This window comes from Oncorhynchus mykiss, unplaced genomic scaffold (genome assembly GCF_013265735.2).
Source record: "Oncorhynchus mykiss isolate Arlee unplaced genomic scaffold, USDA_OmykA_1.1 un_scaffold_121, whole genome shotgun sequence".
Taxonomy (NCBI): domain Eukaryota; kingdom Metazoa; phylum Chordata; class Actinopteri; order Salmoniformes; family Salmonidae; genus Oncorhynchus; species Oncorhynchus mykiss.
This window is the reverse complement of record NW_023493662.1, coordinates 660,816-684,239: the sequence shown is the minus strand read 5'-3', so window position 1 is coordinate 684,239 and position 23,424 is coordinate 660,816. Positions and strand designations below refer to the sequence as shown.

Genomic DNA, 23,424 nt, shown 5'->3' with positions numbered 1-23,424 from the left:
AATGAGGGAATAAATAAGTCCAGTACAACCATTACCTCTCTCCTCTTTCACATCCCTCTATCATCACTCCCAGGGGGGAGTCCCAATAATCTCTCCTTCCTCCTGAAGGATACATTTTACAAATGTAAAAGCATTGGATTGGTGTTGGATTGGTGACATGGGGTAGAGGGAGTTTACATAAACCAGTAATTTCCTTTAAATCCATGAAGGGAAGTGGACAAGTTCACACTTAGAAAGGAGAGATAATTGTTACACACCCCATGTGTTCTGATAACTACAGGAATGAAACCAGATTGAGGTTGTCTGCTTTCTACACACACACACACACACTGATACACACACACACACACACAGAGAGAGAGAACATCAGGTGAAGTTGTGGAGATGAGGGAATATGTGATCAGAACCCCTCCAGTCTGGTTAACCACAGTCAGGTCCAGTATGGACTATCAATACAAGTCACCATTCAGAATGTGACCCAGTTCAATGGGTCTGAACAGAACTGGGGGACGTCAGACATCAAGTTGTCTAAACACAACTGGAATATCATTAGTTTGTGATTCATTGTTAATGGATTTTCAATGAGGAACACAGAGGAACAACCCTGACAACACACATAACAAAATAACACTAAAAACAAAGGGGGAGGAAACCACTAAAGTCATGACCATATTGTCATGTTGTAATGACAGGGAGAAACCATCTAACATCTAGAACACTACTTTAGACCTGGTTATAAGAAGCCTAGTGCACTACGCAGGGAGTAGGGAGCTATTTGGAACAGAGACACAAACTCCTGGATGAAAATCTCTCTCTCCCTCATCTGTCTGATATATCTGCCCATTTCCCCTCCCCTCCTCCCTCCTCATTCTATTCTATCAGCCACACCACTAGCTCACCTCCACACAATACATTTACAAGTTAAAGACACACCTTGGAATAAATAACAAAGGAAAACTATTACTAGATGAAGTTTAGTGTTTTTTATTATTTCCCATCACCATAAATCATATTTAAATCACTGAACAGTAGCAGACCTAACTTCATCTGTTCCTGACTCTGGATAGTGGATTAAAAAGACCATCAATCTCCAATGATATTAAAGTACTATTCTGAACATTACTGATATACTGAGTGGCAAGTCAAGATATCTGCTGGTTTTATTGTTTGGTCAACAGCACCACCTGCTGGACAGGTTTAATGTTGCTGGACTGAGCAGTATGGGAGGATGAAAGATGACACATTTAGGGCCGGTTTCCTGGACATCTACATTGAACATACTGTTTAGTCCAGGACTAGGATTCATCTGTGTCTGGGAAACCAGACCATATAGTTTAGTAGAAAGTAAGTGATACCAGCTTGTAGTGGGCTGACTAGTCCTGAATTGTCCTTTAGTTCCTGGACCATTTTCCATGCAGCTCCAGGTGACAGAGAACACATCAATTAGGACCGAGCCAACAAGCTGATCAATGATACTGAGGAGAATTACATAGAGACAGAGAACCAACTGAGAAAACATATCAATGGTTCTGAATGACAACCAATATACATCAACACCAGACATCATGATTCATGGAAATGTACAAGATTAAAACATTGTATTGAATTTTAATTAATAACAAATCAGTTTACAGTTTAACCAGCTCAGCTATAGACTACACCAGCATGACTAGTATCTATGTGGACCCTACTACAGTTTAACCAGCTCAGCTATAGACTACACCAGCATGACTAGTATCTATGTGGACCCTACTACAGTTTAACCAGCTCAGCTATAGACTACACCAGCATGACTAGTATCTATGTGGACCCTACTACAGTTTAACCAGTTCAGCTATAGACTACACCAGCATGACTAGTATCTATGTGGACCCTACTACAGTTTAACCAGCTCAGCTATAGACTACACCAGCATGACTAGTATCTATGTGGACCCTACTACAGTTTAACCAGCTCAGCTATAGACTACACCAGCATGACTAGTATCTATGTGGACCCTACTACAGTTTAACCAGCTCAGCTATAGACTACACCAGCATGACTAGTATCTATGTGGACCCTACTACAGTTTAACCAGCTCAGCTATAGACTACACCAGCATGACTAGTATCTATGTGGACCCTACTACAGTTTAACCAGCTCAGCTATAGACTACACCAGCATGACTAGTATCTATGTGGACCCTACTACAGTTTAACCAGCTCAGCTATAGACTACACCAGCATGACTAGTATCTATGTGGACCCTACTACAGTTTAACCAGCTCAGCTATAGACTACACCAGCATGACTAGTATCTATGTGGACCCTACTACAGTTTAACCAGCTCAGCTATAGACTACACCAGCATGACTAGTATCTATGTGGACCCTACTACAGTTTAACCAGCTCAGCTATAGACTACATCAGCATGACTAGTATCTATGTGGACCCTACTACAGTTTAACCAGCTCAGCTATAGACTACACCAGCATGACTAGTATCTATGTGGACCCTACTACAGTTTAACCAGCTCAGCTATAGACTACACCAGCATGACTAGTATCTATGTGGACCCTACTACAGTTTAACCAGCTCAGCTATAGACTACACCAGCATGACTAGTATCTATGTGGACCCTACTACAGTTTAACCAGCTCAGCTATAGACTACACCAGCATGACTAGTATCTATGTGGACCCTACTACAGTTTAACCAGCTCAGCTATAGACTACACCAGCATGACTAGTATCTATGTGGACCCTACTACAGTTTAACCAGCTCAGCTATAGACTACACCAGCATGACTAGTATCTATGTGGACCCTACTACAGTTTAACCAGCTCAGCTATAGACTACACCAGCATGACTAGTATCTATGTGGACCCTACTACAGTTTAACCAGCTCAGCTATAGACTACACCAGCATGACTAGTATCTATGTGGACCCTACTACAGTTTAACCAGCTCAGCTATAGACTACACCAGCATGACTAGTATCTATGTGGACCCTACTACAGTTTAACCAGCTCAGCTATAGACTACACCAGCATGACTAGTATCTATGTGGACCCTACTACAGTTTAACCAGCTCAGCTATAGACTACACCAGCATGACTAGTATCTATGTGGACCCTACTACAGTTTAACCAGCTCAGCTATAGACTACACCAGCATGACTAGTATCTATGTGGACCCTACTACAGTTTAACCAGCTCAGCTATAGACTACACCAGCATGACTAGTATCTATGTGGACCCTACTACAGTTTAACCAGCTCAGCTATAGACTACACCAGCATGACTAGTATCTATGTGGACCCTACTACAGTTTAACCAGCTCAGCTATAGACTACACCAGCATGACTAGTATCTATGTGGACCCTACTACAGTTTAACCAGCTCAGCTATAGACTACACCAGCATGACTAGTATCTGTGTGGACCCTACTACAGTTTAACCAGCTCAGCTATAGACTACACCAGCATGACTAGTATCTATGTGGACCCTACTACAGTTTAACCAGCTCAGCTATAGACTACACCAGCATGACTAGTATCTATGTGGACCCTACTACAGTTTAACCAGCTCAGCTATAGACTACACCAGCATGACTAGTATCTATGTGGACCCTACTACAGTTTAACCAGCTCAGCTATAGACTACACCAGCATGACTAGTATCTATGTGGACCCTACTACAGTTTAACCAGCTCAGCTATAGACTACACCAGCATGACTAGTATCTATGTGGACCCTACTACAGTTTAACCAGCTCAGCTATAGACTACACCAGCATGACTAGTATCTATGTGGACCCTACTACAGTTTAACCAGCTCAGCTATAGACTACACCAGCATGACTAGTATCTATGTGGACCCTACTACAGTTTAACCAGCTCAGCTATAGACTACACCAGCATGACTAGTATCTATGTGGACCCTACTACAGTTTAACCAGCTCAGCTATAGACTACACCAGCATGACTAGTATCTATGTGGACCCTACTACAGTTTAACCAGCTCAGCTATAGACTACACCAGCATGACTAGTATCTATGTGGACCCTACTACAGTTTAACCAGCTCAGCAGTACCTCCTACATAGAGCCTAAACCCAGGATAGAGGGGCTGAGTGAATGTGGTCTGGACTCTGTGGAGGAGGGTCATTGTGTCAGAGACACTGTAGAAGGACAGAGTACCTGCCTTGTGATCCAGGTACACTCCTACTCTGGAGGACTGAGGGCCTGATACTTCAGTCTCAACATTATTGTGTCTGAAACAATAACCACCTCTATAGCACTCTAAACTCCAGGACTTGTTATTGAGTCCAAATCTACCATCATTACCTCTCTCTGTTCTGCTGATGTCTTTATATGAGACTGCTGTAACAACATAACCAGTCCACTCCACCTCCCAGTAACAGCGTCCAGACAGACCCTCTCTACACAGAACCTGCCACCAGTTGGTGAATCTGTCTGGATGGACAGGATATGGTTGGACTTGGTCTGTATAGGTCACCTTTCTGTTCCCTTTAGACAGAGAGAGGCGTGTGTGTGCTGTGTTTGGGTCCAGTGTGAGCTGACAGGAATCTGGGAGAAGAGCAGAGACCAATGAGGGGAGTCAGAACAATAAGTTAAGTCAGATACTGTATCTACCCTGTCTTTGATTAGAGCACAGCAGAGATCAAATCAGAGAAACATGAGGAGTCAGATAGATACCCAGTCTTTGATTAGATCTACTATTGCTATATATTTCTAGAGGGATTGTTAGGAGTGTCAGTAAAAAGAGACTGTTAGTTACTTCACAATAAAGAGACTCACATTGTAACAACTGTTCTCTGGTCTTGGGCTCTGGAGGCAGTACAACATCCACTATATTCACTACAGACACACAAACACATTGACAGAGAGAGGGAATGTTATCATCAGACCATATTCCACATGTATATGACTAGTAGGGAACTTTCAATGGTCTAAAGTTGATGTTCTTATTGTTTTCAACACACCTGTAGTGGAGATCTTGGTCCATTCTCCTTTAAGGAAGTCTTCTAGTTTCTCTCTCAGTTCAGACACAGTCTTACTCACATCTCCAAAGGACTGAAGAGGACGGACAACGATGCTGGGTAAGTCTGAAGATACACTGATACTGGAGAGAGACTGATAACTCTGGAGAGAGAGAGAGAGAGAGACTGATAACTCTGGAGAGAGTGAGAGAGAGACTGATACCTCTGGAGAGAGAGAGAGAGAGAGAGAGACTGATAACTCTGGAGAGAGAGAGAGAGAGAGAGAGAGAGAGAGAGAGAGAATGATAACTCTGGAGAGAGAGAGAGAGAGAGAGAGAGAGAGACTGATACCTCTGGAGAGAGAGAGAGAGAGAGAGACTGATAACTCTGGAGAGAGAGAGAGAGAGAGACTGATACCTCTGGAGAGAGAGAGAGAGAGAGAGACTGATACCTCTGGAGAGAGAGAGAGAAAGAGAGACTGATAACTCTGGAGAGAGAGAGAGAGAGAGAGAGAGACTGATAACTCTGGAGAGAGAGAAACTGATACCTCTGGAGAGAGAGAGAGAGAGAGAGAGAGAGAGAGAGAGACTGATAACTCTGGAGAGAGAGAGAGAGAGAGAGAGAGAGAGAGACTGATACCTCTGGAGAGAGAGAGACTGATACCTCTGGAGAGAGAGAGAGAGAGAGAGAGAGACTGATAACTCTGGAGAGAGAGAGACTGATACCTCTGGAGAGAGAGAGAGAGAGAGAGACTGATAACTCTGGAGAGAGAGAGAGAGAGACTGATAACTCTGGAGAGAGAGAGAGAGAGAGAGACTGATAACTCTGGAGAGAGAGAGAGAGAGACTGATACCTCTGGAGAGAGAGAGAGAGAGAGAGAGAGAGAGAGAGAGAGAGACTGATACCTCTGGAGAGAGAGAGAGAGAGAGAGAGAGAGAGAGAGAGAGAGACTGATAACTCTGGAGAGAGAGAGACTGATACCTCTGGAGAGAGAGAGAGAGAGAGAGACTGATAACTCTGGAGAGAGAGAGAGAGAGACTGATACCTCTGGAGAGAGAGAGAGAGAGAGAGAGAGAGAGAGAGACTGATACCTCTGGAGAGAGAGAGAGAGAGAGAGAGAGAGAGAGAGAGAGAGAGACTGATAACTCTGGAGAGAGAGAGACTGATACCTCTGGAGAGAGAGAGAGAGAGAGAGACTGATAACTCTGGAGAGAGAGAGAGAGAGACTGATACCTCTGGAGAGAGAGAGAGAGAGAGAGACTGATAACTCTGGAGAGAGAGAGAGAGAGACTGATACCTCTGGAGAGAGAGAGAGAGAGAGAGAGAGAGAGAGAGAGAGACTGATACCTCTGGAGAGAGAGAGAGAGAGAGAGAGAGAGAGAGACTGATAACTCTGGAGAGAGAGAGACTGATACCTCTGGAGAGAGAGAGAGAGAGAGAGAGACTGATAACTCTGGAGAGAGAGAGAGAGAGACTGATAACTCTGGAGAGAGAGAGACTGATAACTCTGGAGAGAGAGAGAGAGAGACTGATAACTCTGGAGAGAGAGAGAGAGAGACTGATACCTCTGGAGAGAGAGAGAGAGAGAGAGAGAGAGAGAGAGACTGATACCTCTGGAGAGAGAGAGAGAGAGAGAGAGAGAGAGAGAGACACTGATAACTCTGGAGAGAGAGAGACTGATACCTCTGGAGAGAGAGAGAGAGAGAGAGACTGATAACTCTGGAGAGAGAGAGAGAGAGACTGATAACTCTGGAGAGAGAGAGAGAGAGAGAGAGAGAGAGAGAGAGGGCGAACAGAGAGAGAGGGGCGGACAGAGAGGGAGAGGGACGGACAGATAGAGGGACGGACAGAGAGAGAGAGAGAGAGAGAGAGAGGGGCGGACAGAGAGAGAGAGAGACGGACAGAGAGAGAGAGAGAGAGAGAGAGGGGCGGACAGAGAGAGAGGGGCGGACAGAGAGGGAGAGGGACGGACAGATAGAGGGACGGACAGAGAGAGATAGAGGGACGGACACAGAGAGAGAGGGACGGACACAGAGAGAGAGGGACGGACACAGAGAGAGAGGGACGGACACAGAGAGAGAGGGACGGACACAGAGAGAGAGGGACGGACACAGAGAGAGAGGGACGGACACAGAGAGAGAGGGACGGACACAGAGAGAGAGGGACGGACACAGAGAGAGAGGGACGGACACAGAGAGAGAGGGACGGACAGAGAGAGAGAGGGACGGACAGAGAGAGAGAGGGACGGACAGAGAGAGAGAGGGACAGACAGAGAGAGAGAGGGACGGACACAGAGAGACAGGGACGGACACAGAGAGAGAGGGACGAACAGAGAGAGAGAGGGACGAACAGAGAGAGAGGGACGGACAGAGAGAGAGAGAGAGGGACGGACAGAGAGAGACAGAGGGACGGACAGACAGAGAGAGAGGGACGGACAGAGAGAGAGCGAGAGGGACGGACAGAGAGAGAGCGAGAGGGACGGACAGAGAGAGAGCGAGAGGGACGGACAGAGAGAGAGCGGGACGGACAGAGAGAGAGCGGGACGGACAGAGAAAGAGAGGGACGGACAGAGAGGGAGAGGGACGGACAGAGAGGGAGAGGGACGGACAGAGAGGAAGAGAGACGGACAGAGAGGAAGAGAGACGGACAGAGGGAGAGGGACGGACAGAGGGAGAGGGACGGACAGAGAGGGAGAGGGACGGACAGAGAGAGAGGGGCGGACAGAGAGAGAGGGGCGGACAGAGAGGGGCGGACAGAGAGGGAGAGGGACGGACAGATAGAGGGACGGACACAGAGAGAGAGGGACGGACAGAGAGAGAGAGGGACCGACCGAGAGAGAGAGGGACGGACAGAGAGAGAGAGGGACGGACAGAGAGAGAGAGGGACGGACAGAGAGAGAGAGGGACGGACACAGAGAGAGAGGGACGGACAGAGAGAGAGAGGGACGGACAGAGAGAGAGAGGGACGGACAGAGAGAGAGAGAGGGACGGACAGACAAAGAGTGAGGGACGGACAGACAGAGAGTGAGGGACGGACAGACAGAGAGTGAGGGACGGACAGAGAGAGAGCGAGAGGGACGGACAGAGAGAGAGCGAGAGGGACGGACAGAGAGAGAGCGAGAGGGACGGACAGAGAGAGAGCGAGAGGGACGGACAGAGAGAGAGAGGGACGGACAGATAGAGGTGACGGACACAGAGAGAGAGGGACGGACAGAGAGAGAGAGGGACGGACAGAGAGAGAGAGGGACGGACAGAGAGGGAGAGGGACGGACAGAGAGGGAGAGGGACGGACAGAGAGGGAGAGGGACGGACAGAGAGGGAGAGGGACGGACAGAGAGGGAGAGGGACGGACAGAGAGAGAGGGGCGGACAGAGAGGGAGAGGGACGGACAGATAGAGAGAGGGACGGACAGATAGAGAGAGGGACGGACAGAGAGAGAGAGAGGGACGGACAGAGAGAGAGAGAGGGACGGACAGAGAGAGAGAGGGACAGACACAGAGAGAGAGGGACGGACACAGAGAGAGAGGGACGGACACAGAGAGAGAGGGACGGACACAGAGAGAGAGGGACGGACACAGAGAGAGAGGGACGGACAGAGAGAGAGAGAGGGACGGACAGAGAGAGAGAGAGGGACGGACAGAGAGAGAGAGGGACAGACACAGAGAGAGAGGGACAGACACAGAGAGAGAGGGACGGACACAGAGAGAGAGGGACGGACACAGAGAGAGAGGGACGGACACAGAGAGAGAGGGACGGACACAGAGAGAGAGAGGGACGGACACAGAGAGAGAGGGACGGACACAGAGAGAGAGGGACGGACAGAGAGAGAGGGACGGACAGAGAGAGAGAGGGACGGACAGAGAGAGAGAGGGACAGACAGAGAGAGAGAGGGACGGACACAGAGAGAGAGGGACGGACACAGAGAGAGAGAGGGACGGACACAGAGAGAGAGGGACGGACACAGAGAGAGAGGGACGGACAGAGAGAGCGAGGGACGGACAGAGAGAGAGGGACGGACAGAGAGAGAGAGAGAGGGACGGACAGAGAGAGACAGAGAGGGACGGACAGACAGAGAGAGAGGGACGGACAGAGAGAGAGCGAGAGGGACGGACAGAGAGAGAGCGAGAGGGACGGACAGAGAGAGAGCAAGAGGGACGGACAGAGAGAGAGCGAGAGGGACGGACAGAGAGAGAGCGGGACGGACAGAGAAAGAGAGGGACGGACAGAGAGGGAGAGGGACGGACAGAGAGGGAGAGGGACGGACAGAGAGGAAGAGAGACGGACAGAGGGAGAGGGACGGACAGAGGGAGAGGGACGGACAGAGAGAGAGGGACGGACAGAGAGGGAGAGGGACGGACACAGAGAGAGAGGGACGGACAGATAGAGAGAGGGACCGACCGAGAGAGAGAGGGACGGACAGAGAGAGAGAGGGACGGACAGAGAGAGAGAGGGACGGACAGAGAGAGAGAGGGACGGACACAGAGAGAGAGGGACGGACAGAGAGAGAGAGAGGGACGGACAGAGAGAGAGAGGGACGGACAGAGAGAGAGAGAGGGACGGACAGAGAGAGAGAGAGGGACGGACAGACAGAGAGTGAGGGACGGACAGACAGAGAGTGAGGGACGGACAGACAGAGAGTGAGGGACGGACAGAGAGAGAGCGAGAGGGACGGACAGAGAGAGAGCGAGAGGGACGGACAGAGAGAGAGCGAGAGGGACGGACAGAGAGAGAGCGAGAGGGACGGACAGAGAGAGAGAGGGACGGACAGATAGAGGTGACGGACACAGAGAGAAAGGGACGGACAGAGAGAGAGAGGGACGGACAGAGAGAGAGAGGGACGGACAGAGAGGGAGAGGGACGGACAGAGAGGGAGAGGGACGGACAGAGAGGGAGAGGGACGGACAGAGAGGGAGAGGGACGGACAGAGAGGGAGAGGGACGGACAGAGAGGGAGAGGGACGGACAGAGAGGGAGAGGGACGGACAGATAGAGGGACGGACACAGAGAGAGAGGGACGAACAGAGAGAGAGAGGGACGGACAGAGAGAGAGAGGGACGGACAGAGAGAGAGAGAGGGACGGACAGAGAGAGAGAGAGGGACGGACAGAGAGAGAGAGAGGGACGGACAGAGAGAGAGAGAGGGACGGACAGATAGAGGGACGGACACAGAGAGAGAGGGACGGACAGAGAGAGAGAGGGACGGACAGAGAGAGACAGGGACGGACAGAGAGAGACAGGGACGGACAGAGAGAGACAGGGACGGACAGAGAGAGACAGGGACGGACAGAGAGAGAGAGGGACGGACACAGGGAGAGAGGGACGGACACAGAGAGAGAGGGACGGACACAGAGAGAGAGGGACGGACACAGAGAGAGAGGGACGGACACAGAGAGAGAGGGACGGACACAGAGAGAGAGGGACGGACAGAGAGAGAGAGGGACGGACAGAGAGAGAGAGGGACAGACAGATAGAGGTGACGGACACAGAGAGAGAGGGACGGACAGAGAGAGAGAGGGACGGACAGAGAGAGAGAGGGACGGACAGAGAGAGAGAGAGGGACGGACAGAGAGAGAGAGAGGGACGGACAGAGAGAGAGAGGGACAGACAGAGAGAGAGGGACGGACAGAGAGAGAAAGGGACGGACAGAGACAGAGAGGGGCGGACAGAGAGAGAAAGGGACGGACAGAGAGAGAAAGGGGCGGACAGAGAGAGAGAGACAGAGAGAGAGAGACAGAGAGAGAGAGACAGAGAGAGAAAGGGGCGGACAGAGAGAGAGAGACAGAGAGAGAGAGACAGAGAGAGAGAGACAGAGAGAGAGAGGGGCGGACAGAGAGAGAGAGAGACGGACAGAGAGAGAGAGAGACGGACAGAGAGAGAGAGAGACGGACCGAGAGAGAGAGAGGGACGGACAGAGAGAGAGGAACGGACAGAGAGAGAGTGGCGGGGGGACAGAGAGAGAGAGGGACGGACAGAGAGAGAGAGAGAGAGAGACATAGAGAGAGGGACGGACAGAGAGAGAGAGGGGCGGACAGAGAGAGAGAGACAGAGAGAGAGGGACGGACAGAGAGAGAGAGACAGAGAGAGAGGGACGGACAGAGAGGGAGAGAAAGGGGCGGAAAGAGAGAGAGGGACAGACAGAGAGAGAGAAGGGCGAACAGAAAGAGAGGGGCGGGGGGACAGAGAGAGAGAGAGAGGGACGGACAGAGAGAGAGGCAGAGAGGGACGGACAGAGAGAGAGAGAGAGAGAGGGACGGACAGAGAGAGGGAAAGAGAGAGAGAGATAGAGGGACGGACAGAGAGAGAGAGGGGCGAACAGAGAGAGAAAGGGGCGGACAGAGAGAGAGAGGGACGGACAGAGAGAGAGAGGGATGGACAGAGAGAGGGAGGGACGGACAGAGAGAGGGAGGGATGGACAGAGAGAGGGAGGGACGGACAGAGAGAGGGAGGGACGGACAGAGAGAGAGAGGGACGGACAGAGAGAGAGAGAGGGACGGACAGAGAGAGAGAGGGGCGAACAGAGAGAGAAAGGGGCGGACAGAGAGAGAGAGGGGCGGACAGAGAGAGAGAGGGACGGACAGAGAGAGAGAGGGACGGACAGAGAGAGGGAAGGACAGAGAGAGAGAGGGACGGACAAAGAGAGAGAGAGGGACGGACAGAGAGAGAGGGACGGACAGAGAGAGAGAGAGAGAGGGACGGACAGAGAGAGAGAGAGAGGGACGGACAGAGAGAGAGAGAGGGACGGACAGAGAGAGAGAGAGGGACGGACAGAGAGAGAGAGAGGGACGGACAGAGAGAGAGAGAGGGACGGACAGAGAGAGAGAGAGGGACGGAAAGAGAGAGAGAGAGGGACGGACAGAGAGAGAGAGAGGGACGGACAGAGAGAGAGAGAGGGACGGACAGAGAGAGAGAGAGGGACGGACAGAGAGAGAGAGAGGGACGGACAGAGAGAGAGAGAGGGACGGACAGAGAGAGAGAGAGGGACGGACAGAGAGAGAGAGAGGGACGGACAGAGAGAGAGAGAGGGACGGACAGAGAGAGAGAGAGGGACGGACAGAGAGAGAGAGAGGGACGGACAGAGAGAGAGAGAGGGACGGACAGAGAGAGAGAGAGAGGGATGGACAGAGAGAGAGAGAGGGATGGACAGAGAGAGGGAGGGATGGACAGAGAGAGAGAGGGACGGACAGAGAGAGAGAGAGGGACGGACAGAGAGAGAGGGACAGACAGAGAGAGAGGGACAGAGAGGGAAAGAGGGACAGACAGGGAAAGAGAGAGAGGGAGAGACGGACAGAGAGAGAGGGGCAGAGAGAGGGACGGACGGACAGAGAGAGAGGGACGGACAGAGAGAGAGAGAGGGACGGACAGAGAGAGGGACAGAGAGACAGACAGGACAACATAATGATTGAGATGAATAGTTTCACATGAAGTTAATTTCATATCACATGTAACAAGACAGTTTAGTTACCTGGAGGAAATGGATGTGATCCTCTGTGTGTGAGAGCTGCTCCAGCTCAGTGCTTCTCTTCCTCAGCTCAGCTATCTCCTGCTTCAGTTGCTCCAGGAGTCCTTCAGCTTGACTCACTTGAGCCTTCTCTTGGGCTCTGATCAGCTCCTTCACCTCAGAGCTCCTTCTCTCAATGGAGCGGATCAGCTCAGTAAAGATCTGATCACTGTCCTCCACTGCTGACTGTGCAGAGCGCTGGAGAGAGAGAGAGAGACAGAGAAAGAGAGAGAGAGAGAAAGAGACAGAGAGAGAGAGACGGAGAGAGACAGACAGAGAGAGAGAGAGTGAGACAGAGAGAGAGAAACAGAGACAGAGAGAGACAGAGAGACTCTGCCACCCTGCTCTCCAGGTCCACCAGGCCTTGTCCTCCCTCCTGGACAGACAGGTACAGAACACCTCTTGGTCCTGCTCTACTCTCCTCCCTCCTGGACAGACAGGTACAGAACACCTCTTGGTCCTGCTCTACTCTCCTCCCTCCTGGACAGACAGGTACAGAACACCTCTTGGTCCTGCTCTACTCTCCTCCCTCCTGAACAGACAGGTACAGAACACCTCTTGGTCCTGCTCTACTCTCCTCCCTCCTGGACAGACAGGTACAGAACACCTCTTGGTCCTGCTCTACTCTCCTCCCTCCTGGACAGACAGGTACAGAACACCTCTTGGTCCTGCTCTACTCTCCTCCCTCCTGGACAGACAGGTACAGAACACCTCTTGGTCCTGCTCTACTCTCCTCCCTCCTGGACAGACAGGTACAGAACACCTCTTGGTCCTGCTCTACTCTCCTCCCTCCTGGACAGACAGGTACAGAACACCTCTTGGTCCTGCTCTACTCTCCTCCCTCCTGGACAGACAGGTACAGAACACCTCTTGGTCCTGCTCTACTCTCCTCCCTCCTGGACAGACAGGTACAGAACACCTCTTGGTCCTGCTCTACTCTCCTCCCTCCTGGACAGACAGGTACAGAACACCTCTTGGTCCTGCTCTACTCTCCTCCCTCCTGGACAGACAGGTACAGAACACCTCTTGGTCCTGCTCTACTCTCCTCCCTCCTGGACAGACAGGTACAGAACACCTCTTGGTCCTGCTCTACTCTCCTCCCTCCTGGACAGACAGGTACAGAACACCAGCCTCTCTTTTCCGGGCAAGAAAGTTTCTGTCCACCAACATGTCTTCTGTTTTGACATCAATACCGTAGTTCTTGGTAAACTCAGTTCAGCATGATGTATCTAGGAAGTTGTTTGAGTTTTATTTTAGTTTTACTATTGAGAGTTCCCTCTATTTGTGTTTTCACTAGATTCATCATTGGCACGGAAAGAGAGTCCCTGTCTTCCTAACATTGATGTGACCACAACAATTCTCCTCAGATACTCCCTTCTCTCTGCAATATCACCAGCAGGGTCAGATGTTCAAATCTGAGCAATGTTCCCATGATTGATAGTTTCCTGGTAGCTTTGCCACAACACTGTCTCTGTGTGTTTGCGTCATCTCATGTTTGACAAAGATAAATCAAGATTTTTTTCCAATTTTTGCAGCCATTACTGACAAAATAGTCAAATGTAATGTTTTTTACCAAAAACTCTACATGGAAAGCAGAAAGCTGTGATCAATTAAATACAACGTTAACTAGATATTATCTGTGTCATTTATAGCCTGGCACAGATAGTAAAACTACATTAAATACAACGTTAACTAGATATTATCTGTGTCATTTATAGCCTGGCACAGATAGTAAAACTACATTAAATACAACGTTAACTCGATATTATCTGTGTCATTTATAGCCTGGCACAGATAGTAAAACTACATTAAATACAACGTTAACTAGATATTATCTGTGTCATTTATAGCCTGGCACAGATAGTAAAACTACATTAAATACAACGTTAACTAGATATTATCTGTGTCATTTATAGCCTGGCACAGATAGTAAAACTACATTAAATACAACGTTAACTAGATATTATCTGTGTCATTTATAGCCTGGCACAGATAGTAAAACTACATTAAATACAACGTTAACTAGATATTATCTGTGTCATTTATAGCCTGGCACAGATAGTAAAACTACATTAAATACAATGTTAACTAGATATTATCTGTGTCATTTATAGCCTGGCACAGATAGTAAAACTACATTAAATACAACGTTAACTAGATATTATCTGTGTCATTTATAGCCTGGCACAGATAGTAAAACTACATTAAATACAATGTTAACTAGATATTATCTGTGTCATTTATAGCCTGGCACAGATAGTAAAACTACATTAAATACAACGTTAACTAGATATTATCTGTGTCATTTATAGCCTGGCACAGATAGTAAAACTACTGTAGCGACCCGCACAGACAGCTGTGTGTTATGTGTTCGGCTAGTAGGTGGTTGTGTTGTACTTACCAGTTCCCAGTGTTCGCGGGGTCCGACATGCCAATCAACCTGCTATCTGCCAATCACAGGAATGCCTGGGATGTTCTGATGCCGGGCATCCTGGTGGTTGGCGGAGTGGCGTGGAGGGGGCGGGGCATTGGAAGTTAAGGTTCAGCCTTTGTTCTCTCTCTTACGTCTGGGCTTCACAAGAGAAGGTCCCGATTGGCTTGTGGGGTATCTTTCATTTATTTGGCGTGAGCTAAGGCCAAACAGTAGCCTGTGTAAAGTTGCTAATAAACCGTCAATTCGTAACTCAATCCTCTGTCTGGACAATTGTTCCTTTATGATCTAGTCAGGTCATTACACTACATTAAATACAACGTTAACTAGATATCATCGCCACATAACTTATGTCGAATTTAAAAGACACCGTTACCGTTAGTAACGTCTGTTACACTGTAACTTACAGGCAGCCTCACATAAAAACCTATTGGTTAACAAAGCTTTGATTATGACCAAAGTCTATAGTAGTGAAAACTCTCTCTCTCTATTCTAACTTACCACACATTCACATCACTGCCTCGACATGAATGTGTCCTGTCAGAGCCGTTTCCTGTCCGTTAACTGTTAACAGTCTCGAGCCACAGCTTAACCAATGAGCTACAAGGAGGACTGACAGTCACGAGCGGTGCAGCAGCCTCTGCAGCAGCAGCCTCCCCCGGGTCCTAGTGCCCGCCCGGTAAGACGGTTAAGATGCGATGGAACGGTTGACGGAGAGAAAATAAATCACAGAGAAAATATATTGACTGATATATTGAATTGTTTAGGGAAGCTTTAGCTTTGGCTTTAATACATTCTGAAAATACTTGAAAACCAAAAGAGAAAAGAATAGTAGCCCTCCTCAGGAACAACAAAACCCTCACAGACCAACTTCTTCTTCTATGATATAATGGAGGTCCTCAAACCAACGTTAAAGGTGCATGGCGCCACCTACTGTTCTGGAGTGTGTTCAATCACGGTTTACACCTCTCTAAATCCTCCTACCTAACTCAGTACTTCTGAGAAAATAAAAGAGTCCTACTAACTTCTAATAGTCCCTCCCCCATCCCCCAAATCCCTTCCAAGTTTAATGTTTACTGTTCATTTCTGATTGTTTATTTCACTTTTGTTTATTGTCTATTTCACTTGTTTTGGCAATGTACACATATATTTCCATGCCAATAAAGCCCTATGAATTTAATTCAATTGAGAGAGAGACAGTTCCATTTTAATGTATTGGGGACAAGAGTCAGTCATGGTTACTCATGGTTATGTGATGAGGCAGCCCAGTTGGTTACATGAACCAGTCTATTCTCTGAAAGGGGTCCAGACAGCCTGTTCCCTCCCAACAGTGGGGTCAGTGCGATTGGATAGGGCCCCCCCCCCCTCTCTCTCTCTCTCTCTCTCTGATTGGAGGAGAGAAGTGAAATGGTGTGTCTCCTCTGGTCAACAATACTCACCTTGAAAGACTCCACAGCCTGTTCCCAACAGTGGGGTCAGTGGGATTGGATAGGGGCCCCTCTCTCTCTCTCTCTCTGACTGGAGGAGAGAAGTGAAATGGTGTGTCTCCTCTGGTCAACAATACTCACCTTGAAAGACTCCACAGCCTGTTGGAGCTCCTTCAGCTCCTTCTCTCTCTCCTGGAATCTCTGCTGGACCTTCTGCTGACTCATCCCCAGCTGCCTCTGTGGAGAATCCCTCTTCAATGAGCTATCAAGCTTTATTAGTCCAGTAGATCAATAGTATAGTAATGTGACATAGGACCCATAGAGAGGAAGGTCTACAATCCTGAGGAAGTCCCTTTACAATATTATATTATGTTGCTATGTGAATGATTATAGTTTTTATGGTAGGCCTACATGTATCAAGGGGTTGAGACTGAACATTGTACTCATAAAAGGCCTTTCAGAATGATAATAGTGTTTGACTTTAGAAAAATGTGATACATTTGAAGAATCTGGGTTAACATATCTATATACTCAAGGTTTGTGTTCATATTTGTGGATCCATTTCATATTGTATATAATATAATGATCTCATATTCAAACAGATTTAGTTCGTACTGTATCTTTAATTCCTTGTTTATCAGACAGTCACCAACAAGTTGTTCTGGTCTTACCTGTTTCTCAGTCCTCTCTGCTGCAGCTGACACTGTATCATGGCCTTTATGTTCATCCATTGTACAGAGATAACAGATACACTGCTGATCGGTACGACAGTAAACCTCCAGCAGTTTGTCATGATGAGAGCAGATCTTCTCCTGTAGTTGTGCCGTGGCTTTGACCAGCTTGTGCTTCTTGAATGCAGGAGATTCATAGTGAGGTTGGAGGTGAGTCTCACAGTAAGAGGCCAGACACGCCAGACAGGACATGAGGGCTTTCTGCTTTCTGGTCCCAGTGCAGACATCACACGCCACATCTCCAGGTCCAGCATAGCACAGAACAGGAGGGGGAGCAGCCTGGAGTCCTGTCTTCCTCAGTTTCTCCACCAGCTCAGCCAACATGTTATTTTTCCTCAGATTAGGCCTTGGAGTGAAGGTCTCTCTGCACTGAGGACAGCTATAGACCCCTTTCAGATCATCCTGATCCCAGCAGCCCTCAATACAGCTCCTGCAGTAACTGTGTCCACATGGAATAACCACCGGCTCCTTCAGTAGATCCAGACAGACAGAACAACAGAACTGGTCCTGGTCCAGCAGAACTCCCTGCTGAGCCATTTGGACGGTTGTTCACACTCTCACAGACAGACGACAGAGAGACTCTGATCAGTTTCGTTTCCTCAGAAGAGAGTTTGTGGGAAGGGGAGGGACTTCCTGATTCTGCCAGAGGGGTGGGGTTAGAAGGAGGGAGGGGTTAGAGGAATGGAGGAAGAGAGAGAGGAACTGCATGCAACAGCAAGAGGGAGACAAATAGTTTTGTTCTAAGGTTAGAGCCCTGAACATGGAACAAATGACATAATGAATCTTAAAAATGTGAGTTATTTGGATACAATAGCAAGTCCTGGAATTTAAAGTGCTATAGTGGTGATTATTGTTTCAGACACAATAATGTTGTGACTAAAGTATCAGGCCCTCAGTCCTCCAGAGTAGGAGTGTACCTGGATCACAAGGCAGGTACTCTGTCCTTCTACAGGGTCTCTGACACAATGACCCTCCTCCACAGAGTCCAGACCACATTTACTCAGCCCCTCTATCCTGGGTTTGGGATTGGATATTGTTTTGGTCTCACTGGTTCTGCTGAGCTGGTTAAACTGTAGTAGGGTCCACATAGATACTAGTCATGCTGGTGTAGTCTATAGCTGAGCTGGTTAAACTGTAGTAGGGTCCACATAGATACTAGTCATGCTGGTGTAGTCTATAGCTGAGCTGGTTAAACTGTAGTAGGGTCCACATAGATACTAGTCATGCTGGTGTAGTCTATAGCTGAGCTGGTTAAACTGTAGTAGGGTCCACATAGATACTAGTCATGCTGGTGTAGTCTATAGCTGAGCTGGTTAAACTGTAGTAGGTTCCACATAGATACTAGTCATGCTGGTGTAGTCTATAGCTGAGCTGGTTAAACTGTAGTAGGGTCCACATAGATACTAGTCATGCTGGTGTAGTCTATAGCTGAGCTGGTTAAACTGTAGTAGGGTCCACATAGATACTAGTCATGCTGGTGTAGTCTATAGCTGAGCTGGTTAAACTGTAAACTGATTTGTTATTAATTAAAATTCAATACAATGTTTTAATCTTGTACATTTCCATGAATCATGATGTCTGGTGTTGATGTATATTGGTTGTCATTCAGAACCATTGATATGTTTTCTCAGTTGGTTCTCTGTCTCTATGTAATTCTCCTCAGTATCATTGATCAGCTTGTTGGCTCGGTCCTAATTGATGTGTTCTCTGTCACCTGGAGCTGCATGGAAAATGGTCCAGGAACTAAAGGACAATTCAGGACTAGTCAGCCCACTACAAGCTGGTATCACTTACTTTCTACTAAACTATATGGTCTGGTTTCCCAGACACAGATGAATCCTAGTCCTGGACTAAACAGTATGTTCAATGTAGATGTCCAGGAAACCGGCCCTAAATGTGTCATCTTTCATCCTCACGTACTGCTCAGTCCAGCAACATTAAACCTGTCCAGCAGGTGGTGCTGTTGACCAAACAATAAAACCAGCAGATATCTTGACTTGCCACTCAGTATATCAGTAATGTTCAGAATAGTACTTTAATATCATTGGAGATTGATGGTCTTTTTAATCCACTATCCAGAGTCAGGAACAGATGAAGTTAGGTCTGCTACTGTTCAGTGATTAAATATGATTTATGGTGATGGGAAATAATAAAAAACACTCAACTTCATCTAGTAATAGTTTTCCTTTGTTATTTATTCCAAGGTGTGTCTTTAACTTGTAAATGTATTGTGTGGAGGTGAGCTAGTGGTGTGGCTGATAGAATAGAATGAAAAGGGAGGAGGGGAGGGGAAATGGGCAGATATATCAGACAGATGAGGGAGAGAGAGATTTTCATCCAGGAGTTTGTCCTCTGTTCCAAATAGCTCCCTACTCCCTGCGTAGTGCACTAGGCTTCTTATAACCAGGTCTAAAGTAGTGTTCTAGATGTTGCTCCCTATTCATCTGGAGGTCCGGGAAAAAAACGTGCGTTAAAAGACCTGACTTCTGAATTGAGGTTAAAAACAGGCCCGGTGTTCGAAATGGGAGGTGACAGATTCAAACGAACAGCTTTTCCCAGTCGGCAGCAGGTCAGTAGCTACGAAATTGGACATTTCACCCGGGAGTGTAACACTCCCTGTAAACGTCGTCAACAAGGTTGTAATTTAAATGAGGGGAAGGTCAGAGGCGACAATCGGGTAAAAAAAAGGAAGGGTCAAACACAACGAAATTAAGGAGAATCCTAACTGAGGGAAAACTTTGGTAGTTAAATATTTTCTGTTGTCCAGAGGCCGGAGTTACACATTTAAACAGAGATGGGTTTATTTGCGGAGAAACTTAGTCAGTTCCAGTGTAGGTAGTATAGAGGTGAGCGCAACGGTCTTACCAACGGCAATCCACGGTTCGCTTCCCAGCCGAGGCTTAGTCAGTTCCAGTGTAGGTAGTATAGAGGTGAGCGCAACGGTCTTACCAACGGCAATCCACGGTTCGCTTCCCAGCCGAGGCTTAGTCAGTTCCAGTGTAGGTAGTATAGTGGTGAGCGCAACGGTCTTACCAACGGCAATCCACGGTTCGCTTCCCAGCCGAGGCTTAGTCAGTTCCAGTGTAGGTAGTATAGTGGTGAGCGCAACGGTCTTACCAACGGCAATCCACGGTTCGCTTCCCAGCCGAGGCTTAGTCAGTTCCAGTGTAGGTAGTATAGAGGTGAGCGCAACAGTCTTACCAACGGCAATCCACGGTTCGCTTCCCAGCCGAGGCTTAGTCAGTTCCAGTGTAGGTAGTATAGTGGTGAGCGCAACGGTCTTACCAACGGCAATCCACGGTTCGCTTCCCAGCCGAGGCGGTTAACTAAAACTGATATTAGAGTGTAATTCACCTATTTGCATGTTTTGCCGGAAAAATGCGGACGCCAGTGTTTGTCTAAATATAGATGAACGTTTATTATGTGTTTTAGATTGAATTGAAAAAAAAAAAGGCATTCAAAATAATGGCGAGACAATTGAGGTAATACGTTATTTTGCCCAAAATGATCTGGTGGAATAATGTATTGAGAGGGGAGTCGTATTTAAATAAATGGATCATAGAAGAGAAAGTCACCTAAAGTTAAATGTAGGGAATAACGGAGAGATACGATACAATTTCGTGCTATCCGGACGGTATAGCTATTTATGAATCGACTGACATACGATAAATTTAGCACAAAACATGGTACATTTAAATGTTAGGGTATAGTAAGTTGAGAAGTTTGGTCGGTTTTACTCTGATGATTAGAATTTAAAACTGAACTCAATCTGAATAGGGAATATATATTTTACAGAGGCAGGCAGATTGGTGGCGTCGTTTTCTGAAAAGATGCTACAGCCAACAACGGAATTGCTAGACACTCAAATGGGGCTATATAGTGGTACTACTTTAGACCAGAGTCCTATTCCCTATATAGTGCACCGCTTTGGACTATAAAATAGGTAAGAATAGGTTCATCGTAAAAAGTTGTGATTGTTTTTCCAAGTACTGATTTTTGGTTAGGTAACGCCAGTGAATTCGAACAAAATGTAACGTCTTCTAAACACGATCTGTTTTCCGTTTTCATTGCGGGGAAAAAATTAAATGTCTTATCTTAAAGGGACAGTGCACGTTTTTCACAGTGGTTTGAGGGTATGGCAGTGTATAAAATATTTTGGGACGACAATTTGGAGATAGACTGAATGAGTTACATGAAACATCGAGGGATTTAAAACGAATGATGTGAACGGATTATCAGAATTATTAGGTTTCGTTGTAAAAGTTTGGGTTAAGGGGATTTCCCTGTTCCCAGTGACAAGGTATTTTAAAGGGGTACACTCACATATGGATTATTAGGAGTTTTAATTAGACAAGTGAATAACGTATTGGGAATAGAGTCGTAATTAAAATACTAAGTCAAAGACGAGACAGTTACTAGATCAAAATGAATTCTAAATAATAACGAAGAGACAATTACCATTTATACCCATCGAAATGTTTTATAAAATTAGCCAATTTAGAGATATTGGTTGGGGTGATAAATTATAATTCAAGATTCGAACAGATGTGATAAATTAGGTTTGGTTTATAGAACAACAATTATTTACAATTCTTTGAAAGTCGCTACGAATTGGGCTGAGGTTGAGCGCTTGATGATGACGTCACTAGCAAAGCACTATTGGTCGCCACGGAAATTACGTTGTGAATGGGGGTAACGGAGAAAATTGTTTGTCTGTTAATGTGTGCATTAGTGTTTTGAGTACCTTTTCAGAAGTTGATATAAATTACAAAATGCATTTTTAAAAATAATTTGAGAGTCGCCAGGATAGTCAGGAAAGATGCTAAAAACTAGCAGCTGATACGGTAGGTGGGCATCATAGATTTCTGGCGTTTATTAGGCTATGAGAAAGGGAGACTGGATGTCTGAATCGTAAAACATCGTGATAATGGATTCTGATGGTTGTTGATTCCTGGTTTGATTGTTTATGTAACACCAGGGAATTTGAGCACTGTTTCCATAGTGTGGAACAATGTTAGGATATTTAAAGTTTGAAAAGCCTCTATAGAAAAACATAACTGCATATGTTTCAGGAAATTAGCTAGGTTGAATTTGGCTATTCAAGCTTTTCCCCTGATACGTAGACATCTGTAACAGGGGCAATAGTTTATTTTTTATTTTTTCCCCTTGAGGAACTAACAGATGTAAACGTGAGTCTCTGAGTAATTTTGCCATCTGAAGCATTGTAAGTAGTGAGTTTTCGTATAGTTTGTTTTTAGCTAATAAAAGTGGTTTGTTCATTTGTTTACTGGTTATGGTCAATTTTAGGGTTTGATTTAACTTAGTTAAACATTGTGTTATGGCGTGTTTAGGTAGGATTCCTTATTCCGGGACGGATGGGAGTTACCTAGAATAAGTAAATTAAAGGAGCCATGGGAGAATGCGAATGCATATTTATTAAATATCGGGGATTAAATTACGGATTTCTTACACTGAGAAATGTACGACATTTGCAGCAGAGGGAAAAAGTAAGACATTGGATAATAATGTTATCAGGTTAATTGTATCTAAGGGAAGACATTGGATAATAATGTTATCAGGTTAATTGTATCTAAGGGAAGCATTGGATAATGTTATCAGGTTAATTGTATCTAAGGGTAGCATGTTCATTTAGGTAAACATACACGTAGACAATGTTTAAAACTGATTAATGATTTGAGTCAAAGGGGAATTATCAATAGGTTTAGTTATAGTTCACTTATCGAGTTTCTGAATCGAAGTAGCATAGTGAATGCTAGTTAGGCGAGTCAGGAACACAAGCATTGTTTGATATTAGTGCCCTGTTGGAGCTAGAAACACAAGCATTGTTAGATATTACTGCCCTGTTGGAGCTAGAAACACAAGCATTGTTAGATATTACTGCCCTGTTGGAGCTAGAAACACAAGCATTGTTAGATATTACTGCCCTGTTGGAGCTAGAAACACAAGCATTGTTAGATATTACTGCCCTGTTGGAGCTAGAAACACAAGCATTGTTAGATATTACTGCCCTGTTGGAGCTAGAAACACAAGCATTGTTAGATATTACTGCCCTGTTGGAGCTAGAAACACAAGCATTGTTAGATATTACTGCCCTGTTGGAGCTAGAAACACAAGCATTGTTAGATATTACTGCCCTGTTGGAGCCAGAAACACAAGCATTGTTAGATATTATTGCCCTGTTGGAGCTAGAAACACAAGCATTGTTAGATATTATTGCCCTGTTGGAGTCAGGAACACAAGCATTGTTAGATATTACTGCCCTGTTGGAGCTAGAAACACAAGCATTGTTAGATATTACTGCCCTGTTGGAGCTAGAAACACAAGCATTGTTAGATATTA

At 46.8% G+C, this 23,424-nt stretch overlaps 1 protein-coding gene across 3 annotated transcripts; it reads right to left on the bottom strand.

Moving 5' to 3' along the window:
* Positions 1 to 1,247: 1,247 nt before the first annotated feature.
* On the bottom strand, positions 1,248 to 17,680 carry LOC110516269 (E3 ubiquitin-protein ligase TRIM47). 3 transcript variants are annotated; one of them, XM_036972185.1, is made up of 6 exons: positions 17,005 to 17,678; positions 16,475 to 16,570; positions 12,440 to 12,673; positions 4,984 to 5,143; positions 4,799 to 4,858; positions 1,248 to 1,475 (listed from the first exon to the last, which is right to left on the bottom strand). In XM_036972185.1, exons 1-6 carry the CDS (start codon positions 17,599 to 17,601, stop codon positions 1,444 to 1,446), a joined length of 1,179 nt encoding a protein of 392 aa, XP_036828080.1. In that variant the 5' UTR covers positions 17,602 to 17,678; the 3' UTR covers positions 1,248 to 1,443. The 3 variants fall into 3 exon arrangements, 2 of the variants coding, with proteins under 2 accessions (XP_036828080.1, XP_036828082.1); XM_036972187.1 differs by lacking the exon at positions 12,440 to 12,673 and having other exon boundaries at positions 17,005 to 17,680; XR_005041744.1 differs by lacking the exon at positions 1,248 to 1,475 and having other exon boundaries at positions 4,811 to 4,858; positions 4,984 to 5,175; positions 17,005 to 17,680.
* Between the last annotated feature and the right edge of the window lie 5,744 nt (positions 17,681 to 23,424).